This window comes from Physeter macrocephalus, chromosome 6 (assembly GCF_002837175.3).
Source record: "Physeter macrocephalus isolate SW-GA chromosome 6, ASM283717v5, whole genome shotgun sequence".
Classification (NCBI taxonomy): Eukaryota; Metazoa; Chordata; class Mammalia; order Artiodactyla; family Physeteridae; genus Physeter; species Physeter macrocephalus.
The window spans coordinates 38,900,026-38,927,945 of record NC_041219.1 but is presented as its reverse complement, the minus strand read 5'-3'; the positions used below and the strand labels follow the sequence as shown (position 1 = coordinate 38,927,945).

General features: G+C 43.4%; 1 protein-coding gene across 1 annotated transcript in view; it reads right to left on the bottom strand.

Moving 5' to 3' along the window:
* The window catches only part of RFX4 (regulatory factor X4), a 170,335-nt gene that overhangs the window by 100,828 nt on the left and 41,587 nt on the right, over positions 1-27,920 (bottom strand). The window contains exon 3 of the mRNA XM_024127375.2: positions 10,225-10,285. Within this exon, the coding sequence (XP_023983143.1) occupies positions 10,225-10,285 (61 nt within the window). The remainder of the gene's footprint in view (positions 1-10,224; positions 10,286-27,920) is intronic.

Below are 27,920 nucleotides of genomic sequence, written 5' to 3'. Positions count from 1 at the left end.
AGAGGCCCGCGTACCGCAAAAAAAAAAAAAAAAAAAAGAAAAAAAAGAAAAGAAAAGAAAAGAAGAAATCAGGATTAAATACAAGATCAAGTTTAAAATACATCCCATTAAATGAATCCACAGCTGCAACAAACTATCAATATTTGAATCATATGGGTGTAAGTCACAGTTCACACAGGCTGAGCTAATTAAGCAGTTACCTGCCAAAGGCCAGAGCCTTCTAAATAACTATATTCTTACCCACGTTTTGTTTCTCTTACTGGAGCTTCTTTGCCTCAAGGTATCTAGGTGGCTTATGACTATGAACCATTTTAATAAGCTCTATGAGTGAAGACACGTAATTGGAGTTAAGGGCAACTTTGATGCTTGATGAGTTTCTACAGGAATAGCATCATGACACCTTTCCCCAAACCTTCTTACAAACTCCGGAGGGTCCGTGCATGTACCGAAGTTGCTAATTGAAATGCCAGCTTCCTGACCAAGGCATGGCAGAAAGGCAGTTAATTATTTCTCTTCATATCTGATGAAATTTCCCCTTTTCCTCCTCCCTTTTACAGGACATCATTAGTCTGACATGGTGAACAATACTCCATTATACCTGGATATATATATTTTTAATGATCACAAAAACATTCTCCACGTCTTCCATTTTCTGATCTTCTATTCAACAACTTGATCATATTTGAATTGAGCCTATCCTATTATGGAGAGATAATGACCTCGGTCCACTAGCCAACATGAATCATTATCTGCGGTATACATTTTTAAAAGACCTCCTCACAAGGTTTCAGCATGCAGCATCCGGGGGCACATGGTGGAAGCTTCGTATTAGCGCTTTACAGTGAAGAGCAGATGTCTCAGCACATAGCATAATTTCTCCCTCTGCTCTCATTTGGAACTTATGTTTTCTTATATGTTCACAAGGGCTTTCAGTCCAGCCTCCACTTCTCGAGTCCTTGTAATCATGTCTGGGACAGAAACTTTTTTCTTCTATTTTACCCAAAGAAAAGAAAACAGGATTTTTGTTTTTACTTGCTAAACGTCATAATTTATTACCGAGATTATCAGAGAGATCTGAGACTGCAAAATATGTGAGACAAAAAATCTGGCCAAACAATCAGAGCCAGACAATAGTCTAAACCCTTCAGTGGCTCCCCTCTGCCTCTCACAGAAGTTCAAGTTCCTTATCTTGGCACCCAAGGCCCCCTATCTCTCTGACCCTGACTACTTCTCCTTCTCCAGGCCTCTCTGGCCTCACTCCCCTGAACATACACTTCTCTCCAGCCGGCGGGACTGTCTGCCATTCCTCAAACATATCTTGCCACGTTCCCCGCTACGGTGCACGTTCCCTGGCCTTCCCAACATGGGAGGGGACCCCCTCTGCTAGGCCTCACCCTTCAAGGCTCAGCTCAAATCTCTCTTCCACAAAACTGTGCTAATTTCCACCCAGCCCCAACTACTGAGCACCCCTTAATCATTTCTTCCTTGACAAATTCACGTATTCATTCGTTTGGTAACATGTAGAGTGCTGAGTTATGCCTATAGAGGAAAACACCTTGATTGAACAGACACATCTTCTGCTCCTAAAGCTCTCACTGCCTCCTGGGGATTTCCACAGCTCTTCCTAACAGCTTCACTGAGAGACAGCCGTTTTACAGCCAGGGATCACTGAGTCTGAATCCTCCTCCACCACTTAACAAGCACTACAGTCTCAGGTATGTTACCTGAGCTCTCAGACTCTTGCTTCCTTCATCTGTAAAATGAGGGAAACGATACCCAACACCCATCTCCCAAGGTTGCTGTGAGGGTTAAACAAGAATCCAAGCACAGCCCTCAGCCCTCCAGCTGGCATATGCACATCACTCAACGGAGGGTAACTACTGCTATCATTCTATATTAGTGCAGAATATTCAGGTAACACTTCACAGCTTAGACTGAAAGTCCTTTGAAGGCAGGGACCAAACCACACTTCTATTTATGCCAGCATAGTTCCTAGCACTGTGACCTGAACACGGTCAGTAACAGTGTGGAAGGAAGGAGGCGGTGGGGCGAGGGCTGGGGGCAAGGAAGGAAGGTAGGCTTTTGCACAGATCAAAAAAAATGTTTAGAAAAATCTTAACACCTGGGGGGGGTTAAAGGAAAAGCCTGTTTATATTAACAGATCTGATTTATATTTTCAAGCGCCTACTCTTTTGCCAGAGATGTTGATGTTTGCTATCACTACTCCCACAAATGGGTAACTTTATCTCCATGACATGGAGGAAGAAATGGAGAGTTGGGGAGGCTAAGTGACTTGCCCCAAACTACTTGGCTGGGAAAAGCCTGCCTTGGAGTATGAACTCAGGGACGATGCTTCTAAAGCTCTCACTCTGTGCTAGGGACTGACGTCCACGTGCTCAGTGAGTCAGCATCGCCCATTGAGCACCTACTATGCGCCAGGCACCGCAGAATACAGCAGTGAACGAGAAGACGCAATCCCCACCATCGCCTTTGGGAAGCCGACAGTTTCTCAGAAGGAAGATGGGAACCAAGGAGAGAACACCACCAGATGATAAATAAGTACAAAATGGTGGCATTTGGCTCATGTGGGCTCGGATTCTACAGAAGGCCAAAACAAATAAACAAAAACCACCCAATCTATTTTATTAAACTGCAACAATTAAGCCCACAATTGGCTGCTGGACAGACAAACACAAGTTCAGGTGGGTCCCTGGTGTTTCTCCTAGGACCTCGCTGGCCCTGCCTCCCCTTGGTTGAGGGTCTTCTTAGGAGTCAGGCCTTTCTCCCACGTGGGTGGAGTGAGACTGGGACCATCTGCTGTGTTGAGTTGCCTGCCTGGTTTTCCTCCTCTTCCAATAGGGGTCATAATCCTGCCTCCTCTACCCGGTTTTCGTGAGATCCAGCGAGCTCAGCCAGCAACATCAGCTGGGGTGAGCCTGGCGCACCAGGGGTATTGGCTCATCCTGTAAGTTTGGTCCCTGCTCAGCCATGGACTGAATCAGGGATTTATTTCCGCCATTGTAATGACTCAACTGGACCAGAATCTACAGTAACCTAATCCAAATCTTGTGCTTTGCCTACAAGCTACCAAATTGGTGTTCCAGAGAGGCCTAGAATTAGCCAGCTTCTGGCACCCCTCTGTTCATTTTTTGATTAATCAAGTTCTTTTCTTTTCCTTTCTTCTTTTTTTTTTTTGACAAAAACTAGGCAGTGTAGTAGCAGAGTGTCACAAGTTCTGCACTGCTGCTAACCCATCTGTCGGGGCCTCTAGGCTAGAGGTTGGCAGCCAGAGTGCTGGTGGCCCCGAAAGGCAGCGGAGGGGATTTTGGCAGCATCCTCTACCATAAACCAGCCCTTTCAATCTTCCCTTTCCATCTCTTCCCTGCCTCTACTCATCTCCACTTCACCGTTACAGATAGGGCTGCGAAGAACATCTTCATATGTGTCCCCCTGCACACCTGGGGGAGTGTTTCTCCATGTCAGTATCCAGGAATGGATGCACATATTACAATGTTGGCGGGATGCAAAATTGCCCATTCAAATGGCTTTACCATTTTATACCTTCACTCACAGCACAAAATATTTTCTAAAAATAAGAACCTAGCTCTACAACATAGCATCTCATTCTCTGAGACATTTATACCCTTCACGTTGTCCTGCTTAAGCTACCTTTCTCCATCTCTGGCTGAGGACTTCTAGCGGGACACAGTCACACCTATCGGCACTATATGTCACTTCTGGTTACATTCAGAGCTAAAAATGTTTAGCCTCCCTTTCTGCAGTCAGGTGGACTAACTCATACTATGAAAGCAAATAAGGTTATGTCACCGTTGAATAAAGAATTAAATCAGAAATGGATGCACAACATCAGGTATTGGTGACATCCCGTGGGTCTGATCTAGCAGCTGTGGCCAGGTCTAAAACGTCACCGTACTTCTTTGGCACGGTACCCAGCCCAATTTTCCACCTCTGGCCTCCGAGAACATTTTAAAGAGAAACACCTAATTTATTTTGTTTCATATTGATTTGAAATATTGAAAGCCTAGCAATCACCCAAGCCTCATTTTTATTTTTTGAAAAGAAAGGAAAATGTCTCCCACGAAAGTGACAATTTGGTCTTTAATCCTCTTCCTTTGGGGAAGGGCCTCCCTTTCCCTGGAAACTGCAGACAGGGAAGTGTCTCCCCACTGATGGCACACAGGAGCTCAGGGTGACACTGGCAACAAGAGAGGTGTGTGAGAGGGCGGGGCAATGGAGGTGGACACGTGCTGGCAGTGAGTAGGCCAGGACAGCAGACAGGCTGCTTTCCCTGCCGAAATCCTCTTTGTGAATAGAGGTTATTGTGTGGCCAGGATTCCAGCAGGGCTCACCATCCCCAGTGGGTTGGGCTTTACTAACCTCATGACCAAGGATGCTGGAAAGTGTTTGGCGGAAGGCATTTGACAATATTTCCCTGTTTTCTGCTGGGAACTGCCTCCAGATCACGTGGCCCTGCTTATTTTCGACTGCTTGGCTGTTGTATTATTTGTTCTTAGAGTGGGGATGGTCTCTGGGGTGATGGGGAGGGGATCCCGGCAAGGTGGGGGAAGGCAGAGAGGCAAATAGCTCCTAAACCAATTCCGTCCCGGGAGAACTGGGCACCATCAGGCCAGTGGCTACCACCTTGGCGGTGAGGCCAAGGTCCTTTCCTGGGGCTGCTTGCTACCCCTGGAGAGAGGGGACAACGCGAAGGATATAGATGCCTCGGAGGATGAGATGCCGTGCTGTGGAGCTAGGTTCCTATTTTTTAAAAAACAGCATTTTGTATACTTCGGCTGAATATAAAATGCTAAGGCCATTAGAGTGGGCAATTTTGCAATCCTGTTAACATTTTCTGTGTGCCCAGCACTTCCACTGCCTGATACCCATACAGAAGAAACACTTCAGCAGGTGTGTGAGGGGACATATGAAGATGTTCTTTGGGACTTTATGTGTAAAGGCGAAGATGAGATTTGGACACAACCTAAATGTCGGTCAAAGAGGGAAATGGCGAACTGAATTCTGCCGCTGTCTTACATGAAATTCTGTGCAGCGGTTAAAATGAGGTTGTTCTTTGGGGACTAATCTGGGTATAGCTTCAGGATATTCGACTAAGGAGAGAAAGCAAGCTGTGGATCAAGACAGTGTGACAGGTTGTGGAACAATATTTTTAGTGTTCTATGTCTGTATTCTTTTTATAAAGGAGAAAATACTAAATAAAAAACCACAATTCAGAAACTTCTATCAGTACATATGCATGTAAATGCATAGGCAAGGGACAGTAAAAAAAAATACACACACACACACACACACACACACACACACGCACGTATACACAAACACCCATACACATACATATTTCTCACTGGTATGGGCAATTTTGCAATCCTGTTAACATTTTCTGTGTGCCCAGCACTTCCACTGCCTGATACCCATACAGAAGAAACACTTCAGCAGGTGTGTGAGGGGACATATGAAGATGTTCTTTGGGACTTTATGTGTAAAGGCGAAGATGAGATTTGGACACAACCTAAATGTCGGTCAAAGAGGGAAATGGCGAACTGAATTCTGCCGCTGTCTTACATGAAATTCTGTGCAGCGGTTAAAATGAGGTTGTTCTTTGGGGACTAATCTGGGTATAGCTTCAGGATATTCGACTAAGGAGAGAAAGCAAGCTGTGGATCAAGACAGTGTGACAGGTTGTGGAACAATATTTTTAGTGTTCTATGTCTGTATTCTTTTTATAAAGGAGAAAATACTAAATAAAAAACCACAATTCAGAAACTTCTATCAGTACATATGCATGTAAATGCATAGGCAAGGGACAGTAAAAAAAAATATACACACACACACACACACACACACACACACACACGCACGTATACGCAAACACCCATACACATACATATTTCTCACTGGTAACAGCGCTGCTCTGGAGGAGGTGGACTTTAACCTTATCTGTAATGTTTTCGTTTTAAAATAAGGAAATGTATTTTGCGTAAATAAAATAAAATGTAAATGTAAATGTGTATTTGTTGAATTTATTTGCACCTTGCCTTTTTCTAAAAAGCTAACAAAATAAACACAAAAAGAAGAAAATTAGACAAAGGAAAGAGATTAAAAAGTATATAAACATCAGATTTAGCTCTGAACTCCCTGGCAGCCAGAGCAAAGAGGGGACATATGGTATAAATTATATCACTTTCCCTTGTAGAGTGGAGGGTGCATCCAGTTCCTTTTGAGAGACAAAGTTTTTATACTGAAACTCTAGTCTAAAAAAGTTTACTCATGTGGAACTTGATATAGGATGTCACATGTCCTCCACCATGGTTTTAAGCATGCCTCCATCCCTAAGTTTAGAGAAATGTCCTACTTTTTCTTCCCTGCTATTTACATACTCCCCTGTCTCCTTCCCCCACCTCATCTGTACTGCTGTCTTCCTTGCTGGCTATGCTCCAACCACACGGGCCACCTTCTGCAGTTCCTTGAACAAGCCCAGCCTGCTTCCAGCCTGGAGAGAGTGCAGGATACTGTGGTCTGTGCCCAGGTTACCTTTCAGAACTGAGGCGTTCTTCCCCACCACTGAGACGTTGATTGCTGAGGCTGAATCCTTCCTGGGGAGTTGTCCTTAGCAGAATGGGAACTGCCTCACCCAAAGTTATGCCCCCTCGCAGGGTGGGAAGGGGAGGGTGGGATGAACTGGGAGATTAGGTTTGACATAAATGCACTACCATGCGTATAACAGATAGCTAGTGGGAACCTGCCGTGTAGCACAGGGAGCTCAGCTCAGTGCTCTGTGATGGCCTAGATCGGGGGGAATGGGGGTGGCGGGGAGGTCCAAGAGGGCGGGGATATAGGTGTCCATATAGCCGATTCACTTCACTGTACAGCAGAAACTAACACAGCATTGTAAAGCAATTATACTCCAATAAAAAAAAAAAAACACCACCAAAGTTATATCCCCTCTCCCTGGGGGCAAACTACCTGCAGTGATGAGCAAGATGGCGGAATAAAAACCTGAATCCATTACCTCAATTCATCTCTGAGGCCCACCCCGGCTTCAGAACTCCCGGTGAGAGCACTGAAGCCTCTACCGAAGCCTCCTCGCAGCCCGAGACTCCTCTGCCCATCCCCTCGTACCCTCGTGGTGTCAATACTGGGTGCCTTACCTAACAGGCCACCTGCAGGCACGGCTCTGCTCAGAGTCTGCCTCTGGGAGAGCTTTATCTGCAATGTTCCCTCTGCCTAGAACGTTTCCCTGATTTGAACATCGTCACGGTGTCTGAGGACTTCTCGTCATCAATGTCCACTTAGATATCACCTCCTAAGGGAAGCTTTCCCTCACCATTCAACCTAAAATAGCCTCTGAGATATGATCACATCAGCCAGTTCTAATTCTCCACACAGCACCTATCTGTATCTAATACATTCCTTGTTTATTTATTTATCGTTAATATAATAATTCTTTAAATTATCGCCCAGCTTTTTCTCTCATCGGCCCCTATTCTTGGTCTGTCTTATCCACCACTGCATTCCCAGAGCCTAGAATAGGGCCTAGCAAACAGTAGGTGCTCAGTAAACATTTCTTAAATGAGTTAATAACTAAAATTAAATCTTAAAAATATAATATAGGGGCTTCCCTGGTGGCTCAGTGGTTGAGAGTCCGCCTGCCGGTGCAGGGGACGTGGGTTCGTGCCCCGGTCCGGGAGGATCCCACGTGCCGCGGAGCGGCTGGGCCCGTGGGCCATGGCCTCTGAGCCTGCACGTCCGGAGCCTGTGCTCCGCAACGGGAGAGGCCACAGCGGTGAGAGGCCCGCGTACAGCAAAAAAAAAAAAAAAAAAAAAAAAAAAAAAAAATATATATACATATATATATATAATATAAAGGGAACTGGAGGACAATTTGATGTTTGAACAACTTGTTGCCTTTTGATAATAATAATACTAAAATTTATACATTTTCAAACCTGATCTGACTCTGAAAACAGATTTTTTTCATCAAAACAAATCCACTGCCTAACTCTGTGAACTGGAGGATGAAATTTCTTCCGGAATTATCTATGTGACCTTTTATTTAGAAAAACCGATATTTTGTATAGAATTACGTACAGTAGAAGGAGAACTGATAATGCATATGTCAGGAAGGAGGGAAGCCCTATTCTGGGATGTCCTTGTGGGACTCAGAAGGAAGAGGTCTGCTGAGTGATCCATGGCTGCTAAGATTTACCTAGCACCCACCCTACACCAGACACTGTTCAAGCACTCTGTATATACAAACTCACTTCCTTTTTGTGACTACCCCAGAAGGCAGTGGTCCCCAACCTCTTTGGCACCAGGGAGCCGTTTCATGGAAGACAATTTTTGCATGGACGGGCGGGCGGCGGGGGGGATGCTTCAGGTGGTAATGTGAGCGATGGGAGGGGCACATAAAACTTCACCTGCTGCTCACCTGCTGGGCGGCCCAGTTCCTAACAGGCTGCAGACCAGTACCGGTCCGCGGCCCGGGGGTTGGGGACCCCTGATATAAGGTAAATACTACTGCCATCTCTATTTTACAGGTAGACTGAGGCAGAGAGGTGAAGGACCTTGCCCAAGGTCACACAGCTAGAAAAGCAGAGCTGGGAGTTAATTCCTGGCAGTCTGATTTAAGAGATTACACTATCTACAGCCTTGCTGTTGCCAGGCCAATGTCAGAGAATCACAGAAAAACAGACATGAACAAGGTGATTTTCTTCTAGTCCCTTTCAAATTTTTTATTCTGAAATGTACAACATGTTCAGGTTATTAAAGCAAGAGTGTCTGTTGATTCCTAGCATTTCTAGAAACTCTCACTCCCAAAGTCTTTTATGTTGATGCCTCATTCAATGTGCTAGCATTATGAGAATCTGTGTGACCATAATTTGGGGGGGAAGCGTGCAGGGAGAGATTTGACCAGGGAAGTAGAGTAGAATTTTAAATAAAGCAAAAAGCAGCAAATGCAATGAGAAAAAAAATGTAGGGACAAACTGATGGAAACAAGTCAAAAGGCTGGAAATGGAGTTCTTGAACACAACCTCTGCTATCCTCGTAGCAAAACAAGTTGACTACTGAGACTCTTGTTAGAGAAGATTGAGTTACATTTGTGAATGCTTTCTCCCAATGTTGTTTTCCTCTCACCTGTGGGTGGATTAGTCAAAAGAATCTAATATGATTTGCTCATTAAAGCCAATCTGCTTCCTTTTCTGATCTAGTCTCTCTTCTCCATCCTTCCTGATTTTTCTCTTCCTTTCTTCAAAAGCATAGGCTTTGCAATTAAAGTGACCCAGCCAGGTTCCTGCCTCTGCCACTTCATGGCTATGTGTATATTCAGGCAAATGATTTAACTGTCTAAGCTTTATTTTCCTCATCTGTAAAATGGGCATAACAATACCAACTTCACAGAATTGTGAGAATGAAATGAGGCCTGTATACAAAGTGCCTAGCATGCAGGCTGGCACACAGTAGATTCATTCCTTTCCCCTCCCCACTTCTCTCTCCTTCCCCTTTGTTCCTTACTTCCTTCAGCTTTGCTGGGCTGAACTAGAGTAGTAATAGCCCTTAACTGACAAGTTCTTCTGAGAGGTGAGTCTCAGGTATAGAATAGCTTTGGTGTTCAAAGCTACAACATAATTCCTAAGTAAAACTCTTAGAGGAGAATTTACCTGTAAATACCAAACATGGGTGCAAACACTTAAACAACATCATTAACTATAACATCAAGTCCAGGAATTCCAAATATTAAAGGGAGAGCCACTCAAGTAGATAATTTGATTAATGTTAAAATAAATGTAGTATAGTTGCAATAAATTATTAATTTATTAAGAGTTCATTGGTAGGGGTGAACAGACCTATGTTTCTATAATTGGCTGTAACTTTATTAAAATAATAGACTCTATTAAAATCAATTAATAACATCCATGTGGAATCCAGTCCTTGCCAGTGTTTTGATGATGGAAAAAAAAATCTATTCCCAAATAAAATAAATATGAAAATTCAAATCTCCTGTCTATATCTATAAGTTGAGTATTTTATGCATACTTACAAATTAAACTGATTGCATATGGGCTATTGGATGTCAAGTTATTATGACAATGTCAAAATATCCACGTAATATGCTGTCCTATCTGTAGGAAGACACAGTTATATGAGCTTCCCATCAAGAGAGAACTTGCTCAGAATGGAACTTACCATTGCAGAGTAGCAGGAGTGGAGTGGGGCTTGGATGCTCTATTATTTTCTTTTTCCTCATCTGTTAAATGAAAGAAAAAGGAGTGAACTTCAGTAGGAAAACATACAAGGCCTTTCAGCTCTCCCAAGTGTCAAAAGACTACGTTGCCCTCAAATGTTGATGCTTTGAAAGCAATGATATTTTGGCTTTTCTAACACGTTAGATTTATCACACTTTAATAAGAAAAAAAGGGGAAACTGACTTTTACGGAAAGCTCGTATCAATTTGTATTTTTATTTGACATAATACGTTACAGTTTGAAGAGCTATCTCTCTTCATCACTGAACAATATGACTGCACTCCCCCAACGTGCTATGTTAGCAACTGAAGCTAGACATTTGACACGATGATTTTGACCCTAAGAACACACCGACTTCGCACACTATTTGTTTCTTGTAACTCCAATGGAACAGACAGTTAGTGTAGGGAAGGGAGAGTGTAAGTGTTCAGAAGAATCAGGTTAGCAATACAGTAGAACAGGGGTTGGCAAACTTTTTCTGTAAAGAGCCAGTTAGTAAATATTTTAGGATCTGGGAGCCAAGAGGCAAAATCAAAAATATTATGTAATATTTATATAACAAGAGAAAACAAATTCCATTTCCATATTGACAAAATTCAAAATATAATACTAGTTGATTATAATTTTTGTAATACAGGCCTATTAATTAAAAATGAAATTAATTTGGGGGAGCGGGTAACATTTTTCTTAACTGGGGTTCAAAGCTCACATTCCCTTTCATCCAACTGATTATAAATATCCATCTATAAAATCATTCTTAGTTTACAGCCCTACGAAAACAGGTGTCAGGCCAGGTTTGGTCTGTGGGGTTCTAGTTTGCAGACCTCTGCAACACAGCAATCTCAACAACAGATCAATCTTTGCATATTTAAGAAGAACCGCTCACAGTTTTATCATGAATTAACTGAGAAATAGATTTAATTAGTTGCATCCAATTCTTAATGAAGATTATTGATAGAAATAATCAACATAAAATTAAATTTCTAGGGAATTCCCTGATGGTCCAGTGGTTAGGACTCCACACTTCCACTTCAGGGGCACAGGTTTGATCCCTGGTAGGGGAACTAAGATCCTGCAAGCCACATGGTGCAGCAAAAAAAAAATAAATAAATAATAAAATTTCTTGACCCACAAAATCTGACCCAAGAAAACTGGTACAAATAACAGTCTCAAAAGAAAATAATGTCAAAACCTACAAATATAATCAACAAAATTTAATAAGAACATGTAAAACAGTCAACGAAATAAATCTGTGGTATAAGATTTATATGGGAAAGAATCTGTACTTGTGAAAATAATTTAAGTAAAACTAAAAGGAAAGCAGAAGAAAGTTAAAATATACTGCAAATGAAGTAGCTTAATAAAGTTGCCCTCAGAAAATATTTTCTTGATGAAAGCTTATCATTATTGGTATAATTCTGATTAAAATGTCTGCTCATAAAAACTGTGAAGATATTGTTGTTGCTCATTCAACAATTGTACATACTCACCTTCTTCCTTATTAATAGAATCCCAATTTAAAGGGGACCATGTGTTCGGGGAGGCTTATCCCCTCTCAAATCCTAGAGAGATGAATGTTGATTAATTTAAATCTATCACGGTAATTTTATGTCATCTAGCCCCTGATGGATTAGGTGGGGCATGTGACATGGTGATGTGGCCTATCAGATTAAAAAGGAGCCCTCTGGGTGCTTCTGGGAAAGTTATTTTTCCCTAACAAAAAGGAATGGGGGCCTTGATGTCGAATTTCTGGCCTCCAAAACTGAAGGAAGGGAGGGAGGGAGGGAGGGAGGGAGGAAGGAAGGAAGGAAGGAAGGACCATGTGTTCGGGGAGGCTTATCCCCTCTCAAATCCTAGAGAGATGAATGTTGATTAATTTAAATCTATCACGGTAATTTTATGTCATCTAGCCCCTGATGGATTAGGTGGGGCATGTGACATGGTGATGTGGCCTATCAGATTAAAAAGGAGCCCTCTGGGTGCTTCTGGGAAAGTTATTTTTCCCTAACAAAAAGGAATGGGGCACTTGATGTCGAATTTCTGGCCTCCAAAACTGAAGGAAGGGAGGGAGGAAGGGAGGGAGGGAGGAAGGAAGGAAGGAAGGAGGAGGGAGGAGGGGAAGAAACAGAAGAGACACACTGGTCTGTCCTGCTTTTGAACACAGCTGTGAGTAGATAATTGGAGTGAAGCAGCAAACTTTCAACTGGGAAAAGAGTAGCCTGAGGACAAAGTCAATGCCAAGGAAGGCAGAGAACAAAAGGGGGAAAACCTGGGGATTCTGAATGTCATGATGTGCCTCTGATTAACCAACCCTAAAAACTGCTGCCTCTTTATGAGATAATACAATTTTCTGAGTAAATAAATCCTCGTTTCATTGGGTATTCACTTCCTTGCCTCCAAAACCACGTTAACTGGTACAACACTAACACTAAATGTTCTCAGGGACAAAATGTCCCAGTACATCATTGGGCTCAACATCTGTTTATGCTGCTTTGTCAACCTGGAGTTACTTCTAAATGTTTGTCATCCTTTCCAATTTAGAATATACAATACCACCTCTTCGAAGCCTCCAAGTCAGGAATCATTAATCCTAACTCTGTTCTTCTGTACCCCATTACTTTGTCTTTCAGTCGAATGGTTTAGCCATCTGGATCATTATTTCTATGCATATCCATATCCATCTCTCTGACTTGCGTATCCTACTTAAGAAGATCCTACTTAAGAAGGCAAGGAGGCCTGTTTTCAAACTATATTACAAAGCTATAGTAATCAAAAGAGTAAAATACTGGCATAAAAACAGACAAATAGATCAATGGAACAAAATAGAGAGTCCAGAAATAAACCCCCACACACAGTCAATTACTTTATGACACAGGTGCCAAGAATATGCAATGGGGAAAGGACAGTCTCTTCAATAAATGGTGTTGGGAAAACTGGACAGCAACTTGCAAAACAATTAAATTGGACCACTATCTTACACCATACATAAAAATTAACTCAAAACCAATTAAAGACTTGAATGTAAAACCTGAAACTATAAAGGTCCTAGAAGAAAACAGGCAGTAAGCTCCTTGACATTCAACTTGGTGATGACTTTTTGGATTTGATACCAAAAGCAAAGGCAACAAAAGCAAAAAATAAACAAGTGGGATTACATCAAACGTAAAATCTTCTGCACAGCAAAGGAAATGAAAACAACAACAAAAAGGCAACCTACTGAATGGGAGAAAATATTCGCAAACCATGTATCTGATAAGGGGTTAATATTCAAAATATATAAAGAACTCATACAACTCAATAGCAAACCCCCTTCCCCCACCAAACCATCCAATTGAAAAATGCACAGAAGATCTGAATAGACATTTTTCCAAAGAAGATATACAGATGGCCAATAGGTACATGAAAAGATGCTCAACATCACTAATCATCAGGGAAATGCAAATCAAAACCACAATGAGATATCACCTCACACTTTTTAGAATGGCTATTATCAAAAAGACAAAAAATAAGTGCTGGTGAGGATGAGGAGAAAGGAGAACCCTCACGCACTATCGGTGGGAATGTAAATTGGTGCAGCCACTATGGAAAACAGCATGGAGGTTCATCAAAAAATTCAAAATAGAACTACTACATGATCTAGCAATTCCACTTCTTGGTATTTATTTGAAGAAAATGAAAACACTAATAAGAAAAGATATCTTCATCCCATGTTCACTGTAGCACTATTTACAATAGCTAAGATATGGAAACAACCTAAGCATCCAATGACAGATAAATAAAGAAAATATTTTATATATATATGAATATTATTCAGCCGTAAAAAAGAATGAAATCTTGCCATTTGCAACAATAATGATGGACCTGCAGGGCATTATGCTAAGTGAAATTAAGTAAGAGAAAGACAAATACCATATGATTTCACTTACATGTGGAACAAAAGAAAAGCTCATAGATAAAAAGAACAGATACAGACTGGTGGTTGCCAGGGGGTGGGGAGGTGGGGGGTGAAATAGATAAAGGGAGTCAAAAGGTATATACTTCCAATTATAAAATAAATAAGTCACGGGGATGCTGTGGACAGCATGGTGACTGTAGTTAACAACACTGAACCGCATATTTGGAAGTTGCTAAGAGAGTAGATCTTACAAGTCCTCATCACCAGAAAAAAAATTCTGTAACTATGTGTGGTGATGGATGTTAACTAGACTACTGTGGTGATCATTTTGCAATACGTACAAATATCAAATTATTATGTCGTACACCTGAAACTAATATAGTGTCTTGTATGTCAATTATATCTCAACTTAAAAAAAAAAAAAGAAGAAAGCAGGGATGGTATCTTAGTCATCTTTGTGTTCCCTCGAGCCAATGCCTTCCATTCACACTTAATTAAATAGTTGAGTCTGCCTTCCGCAACTGTCTTCAACAATCAAAAAAAAATAGCAAGAAAAGGAGCATGAGTCTCATAAGAATGTAGGTAGACAGACACAAAGAACAATACTCAACCTCAGCTGCTCACCAAGAAATAAAAAGAAGATAATAATGAGGTACAACTTTATACCTCTGAGAACAACAAAAATTTTAAATAATCATCTCCAGTTGCTGGTGTGTAAATGGTAAAACTGACATTCTCATTTCTCTGAAGGTAGTGTTAACTGGCACAGTGGTTTGGTAAGTAATTTTGCAATGATACTGAGCGCTATCTACAATATCCAGTCACTTGGCCTAACAAGCCCAACTCCTAGGAATTACACTAAGTAAATAATTGAAAGGCTACGTTAAAAAACAAGATCAACTGCATTTTTTTAAACAAGGAAAAATAAATAAACAACCTAAATATATCTCTGTCCAGCTTATGCTGGCCCATGATTTACATTTTTGTCCCCTCCCTAGAATTGGCAGGGTATTTTTTTTTCTCTGCTTCTTTAAATTTCAACACATCAGTCAACATGGGCTATGTGTCAAAAGATCTACATTCTAAAATCAATTAAAAACCTTACTGGCCATGACTGAGAAAACCCCTCAACCTCTGAGCATCATTTTTCTTCACTTGTAAAACTGGTCATTTTAAAGGGCTACTGAAGGGATCATATTAATTAATTCAACAAAAATTCATTGAATACCTAATGTATGCCAGCTAGACACTGAGAATAAAGAAATTAAGCTCTTGTCCTTTAGTCTGGTTGGGGAAAGAGAAAGACAAACAGTAGAGAGAGGGGCCAAGTTCAGTAAGAAGTGATAAATGCTGTCCTGTGGGTAGGCAAGGAGGATCCTGCCAACCCAGACTGCATGAAAAAGCAGGGCCTGTCAAGAGAGGCTTCCGAGAAGAAGCCACAAGTAAGCTGAGCCCTGAGTGGGCCAGAGATGGGAACCAGGTGTCAAGGAAGGTGGGATGAAGTCAGGGGTAGGGGGAGAAGGTGAGGGACAGATAAAGCCATGGGGACCTGAAAGATCAGGCAGCCTTCCCAGAAGCAAGGTGGCTGCAGCACGGGTCCTGGCCAAGCGGTGGAGTGGAGTGAGGGCACTGAAGCGGTGCTGTGTGACATCTAGTAATCCCGTTCAATCTTTAAGACAGTCTCTGGTCTCTAAACTGACAGTAATAATAATGCCTACCTGGAAAGATATTCGGGAGGATTGAGTGAAATGAACTTAAGAGCTAAGAGCTGGAAAACATCAGTGCAGGAGCTGCATGGCAAAGGCTGCCCTGGGCTGCTCTGGCTTGGAGGCCTTGGAGCGACTCTGTTCAGCTGGGATCTACTGTGGGAAGCAGGCAAGGGAGGCCGCCTCTCTGCTCGGGAAGGTTTACAGGGGCAAACACAACGGCATCGACAGGGACTCTGCAAGGCAAACACACAGCAGGGGACATCAGGGCTCCAAACAGGAGGTGGCATTTGAGCTGGCCTTGAAGAGATGGTCAGAATTTAAAAGACAACCTTGTTTACTGTTTGCAAAGATAATACATGTCCATTTGCTTTTTAATTTGGAAAATATTTTCTGTTTTTTTCAAGTTTTATTGGAGTATAATTGCTTTATAGTGTTGTGTTAGTTTCTGCTATACAGCAAAGTGAATCAGCTATTCGTACACATACATCCCCTCTTTTTTCGATGTACTTCCCACTTAGGTCACCACAGAGCACTGAGTAGAGCTCCTGTGCTATACAGTAGGTTCTCATTAGTTATCTATTTATACATAGTAGTGTACATAGGGAAAATAGAAATCTCTGGAAATACAAGCCCCTCTCAATAGAACAAACTATTGTCAACACTTTATCCTATTTACCTCCAGTCTTTTCTTCAATGTTCTCTTTCACAACCGAGCATGCACACACACACACACCCCTAACTTAAAATAAGTGAGGGTCACATAGCACATCCTGGCTTGTAACCTGTTTTACTCAGTCACCTTTACAAGGACAGGTCAGACTTGGAGAGAAGGATGCTGAGGGCAGGGGTACTCCAGGGGGAACAAGCGGCATGAGAAAAGTCCTGGGGGAGGGAAAAGGCACATGGTCCGTTGCCTGGAGCCAGAAAAGTTCCCCATTCTGGGATTCCACCACAGTGTCTCCCATTCAGGGGATACCCGACTCTACTGTGTCAGATATTTTTCCCAACTAAACTTTGTTAGGGCCCATTTCTGATGCCAGCCGCTGCTAAGAGAACTAGCTTTGAGGGCAGGCCGACCTGGCTTTGAATTCCAGCTTTGCCCCTAACTTTGTGGGAGCCTAAGCCGTCACTTGACTCATCCAAGTTGGAGGGCCCTCACCTAAAACATGAGAATCATAACTTATGTTACAAGGATGGTTTGAAGATTAAATATCATAAAATATGTTAACAACTGGATACATTTAAAAAGAATACCATAACAATACTAATAGCCTTCACTGGCCAAGTACTTAAGCCAGTGCTATTAATTAGTTTTATTTTTATTATATTTCATTTCATTTCATTTCATTTCATTTGGTTGCGTTGGGTCTTTGTTGCTGTGCACGGGCTTTCTCTGGTTGCGGTGAGCAGGGGCTACTCTTCGTTGTGGTGTGTGGTCTTCTCCTTGTGGTGGTTTCTCTTGTTGCGGATTAAAATAAATTTATTTATTTATTTTTGGCTGCGTTGGGTCTTTGTTGCTGCGCGTGGGCTTTCTCTGGTTGCGGTGAGCAGGGGATACTCTTCGTTGTGGTGTGTGGTCTTCTCCTTGTGGTGGTTTCTCTTGTTGCGGAGCACGGGCTCTAGGCACGTGGGCTTCAGTAGGTGTAGCGCACGGGCTCAGTCGCTCTGCGGCATGTGGGATCTTCCCGGACCAGGGCTCGAACCCGCGTCCCCTGCGCTGGCAGGCGGACTCTTAACCACTGCGCCACCAGGGAAGTCCCCTATATCCCTATTTTATAAGTAAGGAAATCGAGCTTTGCGTGAGGCTGAAAAATCTGCAGGAAGCCATGCGGCCCGTGAGCGGAGACTGGACCTCACTCAGTGATGAGCATGTGGCAGCTACTGACAGTATTTAGATAAGAACTGGTCTACCCGGAGCCAACAGGGACCCTCCACTCAGTCATCAAACAGGTGCCTCCCACCTCTGCAGGCCCCTTTCCCTCCAGACACTGGTGACTTCATTCCCAGCCTTTTTTCCCCAAAGAGGCTGTGTGTCACACCCAGGCCTGACCCTCCTGTCTGATGGCTCTCAATCCGAATTCACCAGAAGTGCTGGTAACTCATGCACTCATTCATCACATATATACTGAGTGTCTAGTATGTTCCAGCCCTATGCCAGGGGCTAATCGGGGAGAAAAAGCAGACATGGTCTCTGCTCTCCTGAGCTCAAATTGTCAGCAAATAAAATGCAAGTCCTGGGCAAGAGCTGAGAAGGGCAGGCCCAAGATGCTATGTGTGGGGTACGAGCCCAGGCTGGGGATCTGAAGGAGCGGCAGGAGCCAGCTAGACAAAGAGGACAGGAGAGCACATTTTAGGAAGATGGAAATAGCCATGGTTGATAGAGACTTTAGGAATTGGCCTTCCCAAATGCCTCTTCATTTTAACAGGCAGAAATGCCTCCAACCAAACAAGATTCAACCTGTAAGGCCGAATTCCAGGCTGACAAGACTCCTGGAGCCATTCACGGCACACACTGAGCCATCCACCCTCCAGGCCCACCCTGCTCGTCCTACCAAAGCCGGAGAGCAGCATCTGTTTAAAATTCCCCCCACCGAGATGCTGCCCAGTGCCTGGACTGCTCCCTGACACTCTGTTCCCTCCCACTTTTCAATTATGATTCCTAATACGCCCCTGCCCAGGGAATCCTGGTCCAATTCCCAATGGTGAGCATCTCTACTCCCTTTTCTGGATCTATTTCCTAATATTAACTCTGGGGCCAAATTTCCAGGCTCCAATCCTGGCTTCTCCACTTGCTAGCTGTGTGACCTCAAACAAACTTTTGATGCCTTAGTTTCCTTATCTGTAAAATAGGGGTAATAACAGTACCAAGCCCTAATCGTGAGGGTTAACTAAACCACTCCTGGCACAAGGCATGTGCTATCTAAGTGTTCCCAATTACAATAACAGTTGTCACTTCTCCAGAGAGGTCGTGTACCTGGATCCCTGTCCTGCCCATAGGCCTGGGTTTGTCAAGTCCTGCACCTGGGCCAGAGTTATCCACTCCTCCCCTGTGCTCCCACAGCACCTTGGCTGGTCCCTGGCGAAGCCCTTGTCACAGGGTGTGGTCGCTACGTGCTGACCAGTGCATCTGCCTTGCTGGTTTGTAAGCTCTGTAGGGCATAGACCACATTTGCCATTGTGTCTCCAGCACCCGCACATGGAAGTATTTGTGGAATGAATGAAGGTCTAAGATAAAACCACAATCAAGGGCTTCCCTGGTGGCGCGGTGGTTGCGCGTCCGCCTGCCGATGCAGGGGAACCGGGTTCGCGCCCCGGTCTGGGAGGATCCCACATGCCGCGGAGCGGCGGGGCCCGTGAGCCATGGCCGCTGAGCCTGCGCGTCCGGAGCCTGTGCTCCGCAACGGGAGAGGCCACAGCAGAGGAAGGCCCGCATACCACCAAAAAAAAAAAAAAAAAAACAAACAAACAAAAAAAAAAACCACAATCAAATGCTGAGCCTACCCATCTGATTGCAGTAAGCATATAAAATAACAATACTATCAGGGAACGTTCACTGGGGTCTTATAATGTACCAGGCACTGGGCAAAGCTCTTCACATTACTGCATTTAATTTTCATAGCTTCCTGAGACAGTGAATAGTTTAATGCATGTGAAACAACAAATATGGTGCTTGATATATACTTAGTGCTTAATCAATGTTAGGTTTAATTATGAGCATTATCCCCTTTCATAGAGGAAGAAACTGAGGCTCAGAGAAGTGTAGCAATTTGTCTGAGGTCACACAGTTTAGTAATGGAGTCAGGAAAGGGACCCAGGCTAGGTGACATCTCAACCTCCCTGAATCCAAACATTTACGAGCCTCATTCTCTCTTTAAACCTGTGGCACTGAACTAGAGAGTTTTAGGGAACTATCTACCTAATCATTTATTTTCTGCCCCTATGCTGATTGAATTCATGATATTTGGGAACCTATTCTAGAATATTTCCTGCCTAGAGCCAACGTGGGCCGAGTTTAACATTGACGGAGAACATTTCTAAATTAATTACTTCTTTTCAAATCCCAAGAACGGTTCAAATTTATGTGAATCTCAAGTTTCACTTCTAATTCTATTTCCTTTCATTATCCTAATCAGGCTGCACCTGGCCAGACCTCACCTGTTGGGAACACGGGGGCTGCCAAACATTTCATTTCCCCTTATCTACCTCCTTTCCAGCCCCTGCAAAGAGCATCAGCTGATGCTCAGGGTGCCTGGACTAGGCCTTTGGCAGTGTGCATGAGCCCCTGGCAGCAAACCCTTCTCTCCGTGGGAACAGGGCTAAGTCCCAAACAAAACTGTGAGGTTGGCAGCATTGCTCTGAGGGGGCCCACACCTGCTTCCTTTCACCTCCTCTGGGTGAATTCCTTCATAATCTTGGAGTAGGAAGGGGCCTTTCTAACTTTGATACAAAACCCAAAGCCATACAAGAAAATACTGAGAAATTTTACTACATAAAAAAATCTAAAGCTTCTATGTGGGGGAAAAAAAACACACTGTAAGTACAAAGATAATGACCCGCTTGGGAAAACTGCAACCACAGACAATGGTCTCACCTCCCTGCCGTAGAAACAGCTCCAATAAAACCACAAGGAAAAAGACCAAGATACACAGTTGGTGGAAAAAATGCAAATGTTCCTGAAATGTGAAAAGACAATCTCAATCAATGAAAACGAAAGCTACACTACAATACCATTTCTCACGTATCGGATTGGCGAAAATCCAAACCACAACGACACAACTCTGCCCTGAAGTTTCCTGCCATAGGGAAACAGATGCCTCCTATCTTGCAGGGGGAGTGCAAAATGGTGCCTCCCCACATGGAAAGACCTTTCACAGAATCTACTGAAATCTTACATGCCCTTTATCCCGCAGTCCCACGTCTGCGAACAGATCCTGCCGCTACTCCTGGAAACATGGGAAACGACCACACGCGAGGTTATTCACTGCAACTTGGCTGTAACAGCAAAAGTGTTGGAAACAGCCCAGTGCTCATCTAGTTAACTAAATTACAATACATGCTCACAGTGGAATACTACACAGCTGTGAAAAAAGAAGATTAAAAGCAAGAAAAGAATGAGAATGCTCTCTCTGTTCTTACTCATATGGAACACGCCAGGGTTTATTATTAAGTGAAAAAAGCAAGTCACAGCAAAATGCATATAGGGTGCTACTTTTTTTGGTGTAAGAAAGTGGCAAAAAAAAGAACATATATTTGAATTTTTATTTGCATAAAAAAATCAAATACTGGAAGAATACACGATAAACATTGGAAATACTCGAAGAATGCATAAAAAACAAATAAAAATGCTTCCCACTAGGGAGCTCAGGAGGGACGACAGGGCAAGGACAGACCAAGACTTCTCAGTGAGTACCTTTACAGCATTTTGATTTTTGGACTGTATGAATGTATTATCCATTCAAAAATACTCTAATTAAGTTTGAACAAATTAAAAGACTCTATTAAGGAGGGAATGTCAGAAGGAAGAACCTCTTCAAATGGTTAAGTGGTCCTGGAGTGCCAAAAACTGAAAGTGAATTACAACTATTACTCGTAATCTAGCGTGGCTTTACAGTATTTTGCTTTGCTAACATCCATTACTTAATAAACACTCACTGAGCACCTACTAATGTACCAGGCCTTCCATATTAAGTGCTGGCGAGACACAGTCAATCGGACAGGCTCCCTTCCCCTCAGGGATTGAGGGCCCATGGAGGGAGGGAGCGGAGGTGCAGGAGGGCCCTGGCAGTGTGCTCCACACACAGAGGAGGGAGCCTAATTCTCCTCAAGGAGAGGACAGATAGACACTCAGGGGGCAGAAAGGGCAGCCCGAGATAGATATGGAGGCTGAGAAAGGGGAAGAGTCGGTGGGTTGTCTTAAATCATAACCTAACCACTGGGCCTCCTGAGCTCTCCAGCAGTGTTGTACCTCAGTTCCCAGCCAGGACTAAAACTGCAGCGTTCACCCCACGAGGACAATTCAGTTTTTAAAAGCCATCATGGGAGGACTCTCTGTGAACTTCCCCACCCCAGACTTCCCACTCTAAGACACTGCCCTTGCTCTAGGAGCTGTCTGAGAACCTTTCTCCTATTGGCGGGGATGGGGGCTTTTGTTCACAACTTGATGGGAATATGGATGAGTTTAACCACATTTCTCTGGAACCCCTTCTTATGGAGTTATAAGATCCCAAATTGGAATAATAACCTGACATGCTCAGTGGAGTGAGAGAGATATGTGACTTTCACATGTATAGCCCTGAAATGTGATGAGATTTTAATGTTAATGATGAGTCACATTAGGTTGTGACCCACTGTGACCCCAGTTCTATGCCACCGTGCTGATGAATTCCAACTTTTCCTGTCCCTGTGTTATAAATATCCTCTGTCACCACCAGTCTGTCAGTAACTGCCACGATGAGTTGGTGAAGGGTTGGGGAGGATAAAGGAAGCAGGGACATTCCAGTGGGGCAGGCAGGATGGGGGATGGCAGTTGTTAGGAGCTGTCAAAGAACAGAGGGAACGGGACTCAGTATGGACTGTCACACACACACACACACACACACACACACACACACACAGTTATTTCCAGTGCCTCCTAAGTCACTCAGCCTAGTGAGGACCTGATCCATCCCCTTCTCCAGGACACACACACACACACACACACACACACACACACACACACACACACACACACACACACACACACGGAGCCTGATAACTCTTGGCGATAAAGGGAAAACTCTGGACTCCTGCCTAGGATATAAGATAGAGGCTGAAGTCATTTGATTTAGATATTAAGGAAACGATGACCTGAAGACTAGCGGGCTTGGGCTTACATTTAATTTGTTCTGTTTCCCAAGGAGGGAAACAGGAATCCCAAGGAATCCCACGGGGTTCCTGCTCTTTGGACCCATCCTATCACCCCAGTCTCTCCAATTCTCTCCATCCCACTGATACCATGCTGGTTTACAGCCTCATCTCCTCACCTGGACCAGGTGGAAGCCCCTGAAGTGCCTTCCCGGCTTTAACCCACCTGCAGAGAACCTCCACACTAGCCTTCTGAAAACTCCACTTTGACCTGTCACTCCTCCACCCAATTCCTTCAGTGGCACCTTAACTATCAAACTCCAAACCACTTGTGGGAATCCAAATCCGTCAACAATATGGCCCAAACTCCCCTTCTCAGCCCTATTTCCCATGATTCTTCAATCTCTCTGCTCCACACAATGTAGAAAACTCTCCAAGCTCAAAACCTGCCTTGTGGCCTTTTGCCTCCCAGCCCTTTTACTTAAAGGAACCACATGGATCCTATGAGGCCCAATGCAAATGCCACCTTCTCTGAGATGCCTTCCCTGGTCACCTTCCAACCTTGTGACTGCTCCCAAACTTTAGCAAGCAATCTGATCACATGGGGGTTTGTTCAAATGCAGAGTGTGCCTCAGTGGGTCTGGAGTGGGCCCAAGATTCTGCATTTCTAACAAGGTTCCAGTGAGGTCGTGCTGGAGTCCAGGAACATACCTGGTATGGCAAGGTAGAACACCTTGCGTAATTCAGTTTGAATTTATCACATACAATCTTGCATTATTAATACTCAAGCATGTGCCTTAGCTTCCCTTCTGGAATGAAAATTCTTTGAGAGCAGGGACCCACAGAAGAGAGAGTTTATACAGTAGACAAATAACCAGCTATAAAATCAGACAGCTCTAAGTTTGACTCTTTACCACTTACTTGCTAGGCTATAAGTTATATAACCTCTGATTCTCAGTTTCCTCATCTGTAAAATGGAGATTAAAAAAAAACTCCCTCCCAGAGTATTACAGGAAAGAGTGGCTGTGATTACGCTTAGCACGCTGCCTGATGCTGAATATATTTTAGTTTTGGCTCCCTGCTCTTTCCTTCCATGTATAACTTTGGGCTTTCCACAGAGTCTTATATGTAATAAGTGCGCAGGGAATCTTCTGGGCCCAATTTCTGCAGAAACTTCTGTTCCAACCTGTAAAATTCTCGTCAGTCCACACTGCTAAGCTTTCCTCTCTAGATAGAATGCTCTAACCAGTCATGAACCTGATAATATTTTACAGTCATAGTCTCCCTATTTGTTGGTAGGCATGCCATATGTTTCTAAACATAAAGATCTGCTGACATCTGCCAGGGATAAACTGCAACTTATTCAGGTTGGGAATGAAAATTTACTTGACCTTAACTATGGTAAATAACCCATCCACCCTCGTTCAGACTCCCACTCATCAGGCATTCAGGGCTTGACCTCACTGGTCCAGGGTTTTCTTCCCAACTGTATTCCATCAAAATGTCCCATGTCCCATTTCTTCATGTTCCCTAAAGCTCTAGTAACTCAATTAAACTGATCTTTTCTGAGCTGCTAAAAGGGACATAACATGAAGAGCATTAGACAGAAATCAGAAGACCTGGGTTTACAATTTTTATTTTAGCACCATCCAAGAGTATGATTTTAGACAAATACTTCCCTTCTCTGAGCCTCAGTTTCCTCATCCATAAAACTGGAGAGTGGGCCAACATGATCCATAAAGGCTCATAGTCTCTTCTAGGCTAATAAACTGACTATCCTCCCGCTCCGCTTCATTCAAACCAGCACCCTCCTGGTGCTAACGCCCAGCTCTTACTCAGGCCAGTGGAAGAAATATTTTTCAGCAGGTGGAATTTTGACCTCTCTCAAATCACCCTGCAAAGGCATTTTTACCTGCTTGGCGTGGCTCAGAGATAAACTCTACAGCACACCCTTTAGCTTGCCACTCAATAGCTAGTCTTCCATTTTTTCTGCTTGCTAATCAAACCCCAGTTTTATTCAAGGTAGTAACGTGACAGCCAAACAGGGACTCATGATTCATCTCATCCAGGGGTCAGCAAACAAGTTCTGTAAGGAGCCAAATAGTAAATATTTCAGGCATATGGTCGCTGTCACATATGCTTCCCCTTTTTTCTCTACTCTTTAAAAAACAAGAGAGAGCAAGATGGCGGAGTAGAAGGACACGTGCTCACTCCCTCTTGCGAGAGCACCGGAATCTCAAGTAACTGCTGAACAATCATCGACAGGAAGACACTGGAACTCACCAGAAAAGATACCCCACATCCAAAGACAAAGGAAAAGCCACAGTGAGACGGTAGGAGGAGTGCAATCACAATAAAATCAAATCCCATAACTGCTGGGTGGGTGACTCACAGACTGGAGAACACTTATACCACAGAAGTCCACCCACTGGAGTGAAGGTTCTGAGCCCCACGTCAGGTTTCCTAACCTGGGGGTCCAGCAACGGGGGGAGGAATTCCTAGAGAATTAGACTTTGAAGGCTAGTGGGATTTGATTGCAGGACTTCGACAGGACTGGGGGAAACAGAGACTCCACCCTTGGAGGGCAGAGACAAAGTGTACGCGTCGAGACCCAGGGGAAGGAGCGGTGACCCCATAGGAGACTGAACCAGACCTACCTGCTAGTGTTGGAGGGTCTCCTGCAGAGGCGGGGGGTGGCTGTGTCTCAACGTGAGGACAAGGAGACTGGCAGCAGAAGTTCTGGGAAGTACTCCTTGGCGTGAGCCCTCCCACAGTCCTCCATTAGCCCACTAAAGAGCCTGGGTAGGCTCCACCGTGGGGTCGCCTCAGGCCAAACAATCAACAGGGAGGAAACTCAGCCCCACCAATCAGCAGACAAGTGGATTAAAGTTTTACTGAGCTCTGCCCACCAGAGTAACACCCAGCTCTACCCACCACCACTCCCTCCCATCAGGAAAGTTGCACAGCCTCTTAGATAGCCACATCCACCAGAGGGCAGACGGCAGAAGCAAGAAGAACTGCAATCTTGCAGCCTGTGGAACAAAAACCACATTCACAGAAATATAGATAAGATGAAAAGGCAGAGGGCTATGTACCAGATGAAGGAACAAGATAAAACGCCAGAAAAATAACTAAATGAAGTGGAAATAGGCAACCTTCCAGAAAAATAAATCAGAATAATGATAGTGAAGATAATCCAGGACCTCGGAAAAAGAATGGAGGCAAAGATCAAGAAGATGACCTGGAAGACAAAATGGTGGAATTCACTGCCACAGAACAGAATAAAGAAAAAAGAATGAAAAGAAATGAAGACAGCCTAAGAGACCTCTGGGACAACATTAAACACAACATTCGCATTATAGGGGGTCCCAGAAGGAGAATAGAGAGAGAAAGCACCCAAGAAAATATTTGAAGAGATTATAGTCAAAAACTTCCCTAACATGGGAAAGGAAATAGCCACCCAAGTCCAGGAAGCCCAGAGAGTCCCAGGCATGATAAACCCAAGGAGAAACATGCCAAGACACACAGTAATCAAATTGACAAAATTAAAGACAAAGAAAAATTATTGAAAGCAACAAGGGAAAAACAACAAATAAAATACAAGGGAACTCCCATAAGGCTAACAGCTGATATCTCAGCAGAAACTCTACAAGCCAGAAGAGAGTGGCATGACATATTTAAAGTGATGAAAGGGAAGAACCTACAACCAAGATTATGCTACCAGGCAGGGATCTCATTCAGATTCAATGGAGAAATCAAAAGCTTTACAGACTAGCAAAGCTAAGGTAATTCAGCACCACCAAACCAGCACTACAACAAATGCTAAAGGAACTTCTCTAAGTGGGAAAAACAAGAGAAGAAAAGGACCTACAAAAACAAACCCATTACAATTAAGAAAATGGTAATAGGAACATACATATCGATAATTACCTTAAATGCAAACGCATTAAATGCTCCAACCAAAAGACACAGGCTCGTTGAATGGATACAAAAACAAGACCCATATATATGCTGTCTACAAGAGACCCACTTCAAGGCTTCCCTGGTGGCGCAGTGGTGGAGAATCTGCCTGCCAATGCAGGGGACATGGGTTCGAGCCCTGGTCTGGGAAGATCCCACATGCCACGGAGCAGCTTGGCCCGTGTGCCACAACTACTGAGCCTGCAAGTCTGGAGCCTGTGCTCCGCAACAGGAGAGGCCGCGACAGTGAGAGGGCCGTGCACTGAGATGAAAACTGGCCCCCGCTCACCGCAACTGAGAAAGCCCTCGCACAGAAACGAAGACCCAACACAAGAGAGAAAGAAAGAAAGAAAGAAAGAAAGAAAGAAAGAAGCTTTCATTTAAAAAAAAAACAAAAAGAGACCCACTTCAGACCTAGGGACACATACAGACTGAAAGGGAGGGGATGGAAAAAGATATTCCGTGCAAATGGAAATCAAAAGAAAGGTGGAGTAGCAATACTCATAACATATAAACTAGACTTTAAAATAAAGAATCTTACAAGGGACAAAGAAGGACACTACATAATGATCAAGGGATCAATCCAAAAGAAGATATAACAATTATAAATATATATGCACCCAAGAATAGGAGTACCTCAATATATAAGGCAACTGCTAACAGCTATAAAAGAGGAAATCGACAGCAACACAATAATAGTGGGCGACTTTAACACCTCACTTTCACCAATGGACAGATCATCCAAACAGAAAATTAATAAGGAAACACAAACTTTAAATGACACAACAGACCAGATAGATTTAATTGATATTTATAGGACATGCCATCCAAAAACAGCAGATTACACTTTCTTCTCAAGTGTGCACGGTACATTCTCTAGGATAGATCACATCTTGGGTCACAAATCAAGCCTCAGTAAATTTAAGAAAACTGAAATTATATCAAGCATCTTTTCTGACCACAACGCTATGAGACTAGAAATCAATTACAGGGAAAAAAATGAAAAAAACACAAACACATGGAGGCTAAACTATACTTTACTAAATAACCAAGAGATCACTGAAGAAATCAAAGAGGAAATAAAAAAATACCTAGAGCCAAATGACAATGAAAACATGATGATCCAAAACCTATGGGATGCAGCAAAAGCAGTTCTAAGAGGGAATTTTATAGCTATACAAGCCTACCTCAAGAAACAAGAAAATTCTCAAATAAACAATCTAACCTTAC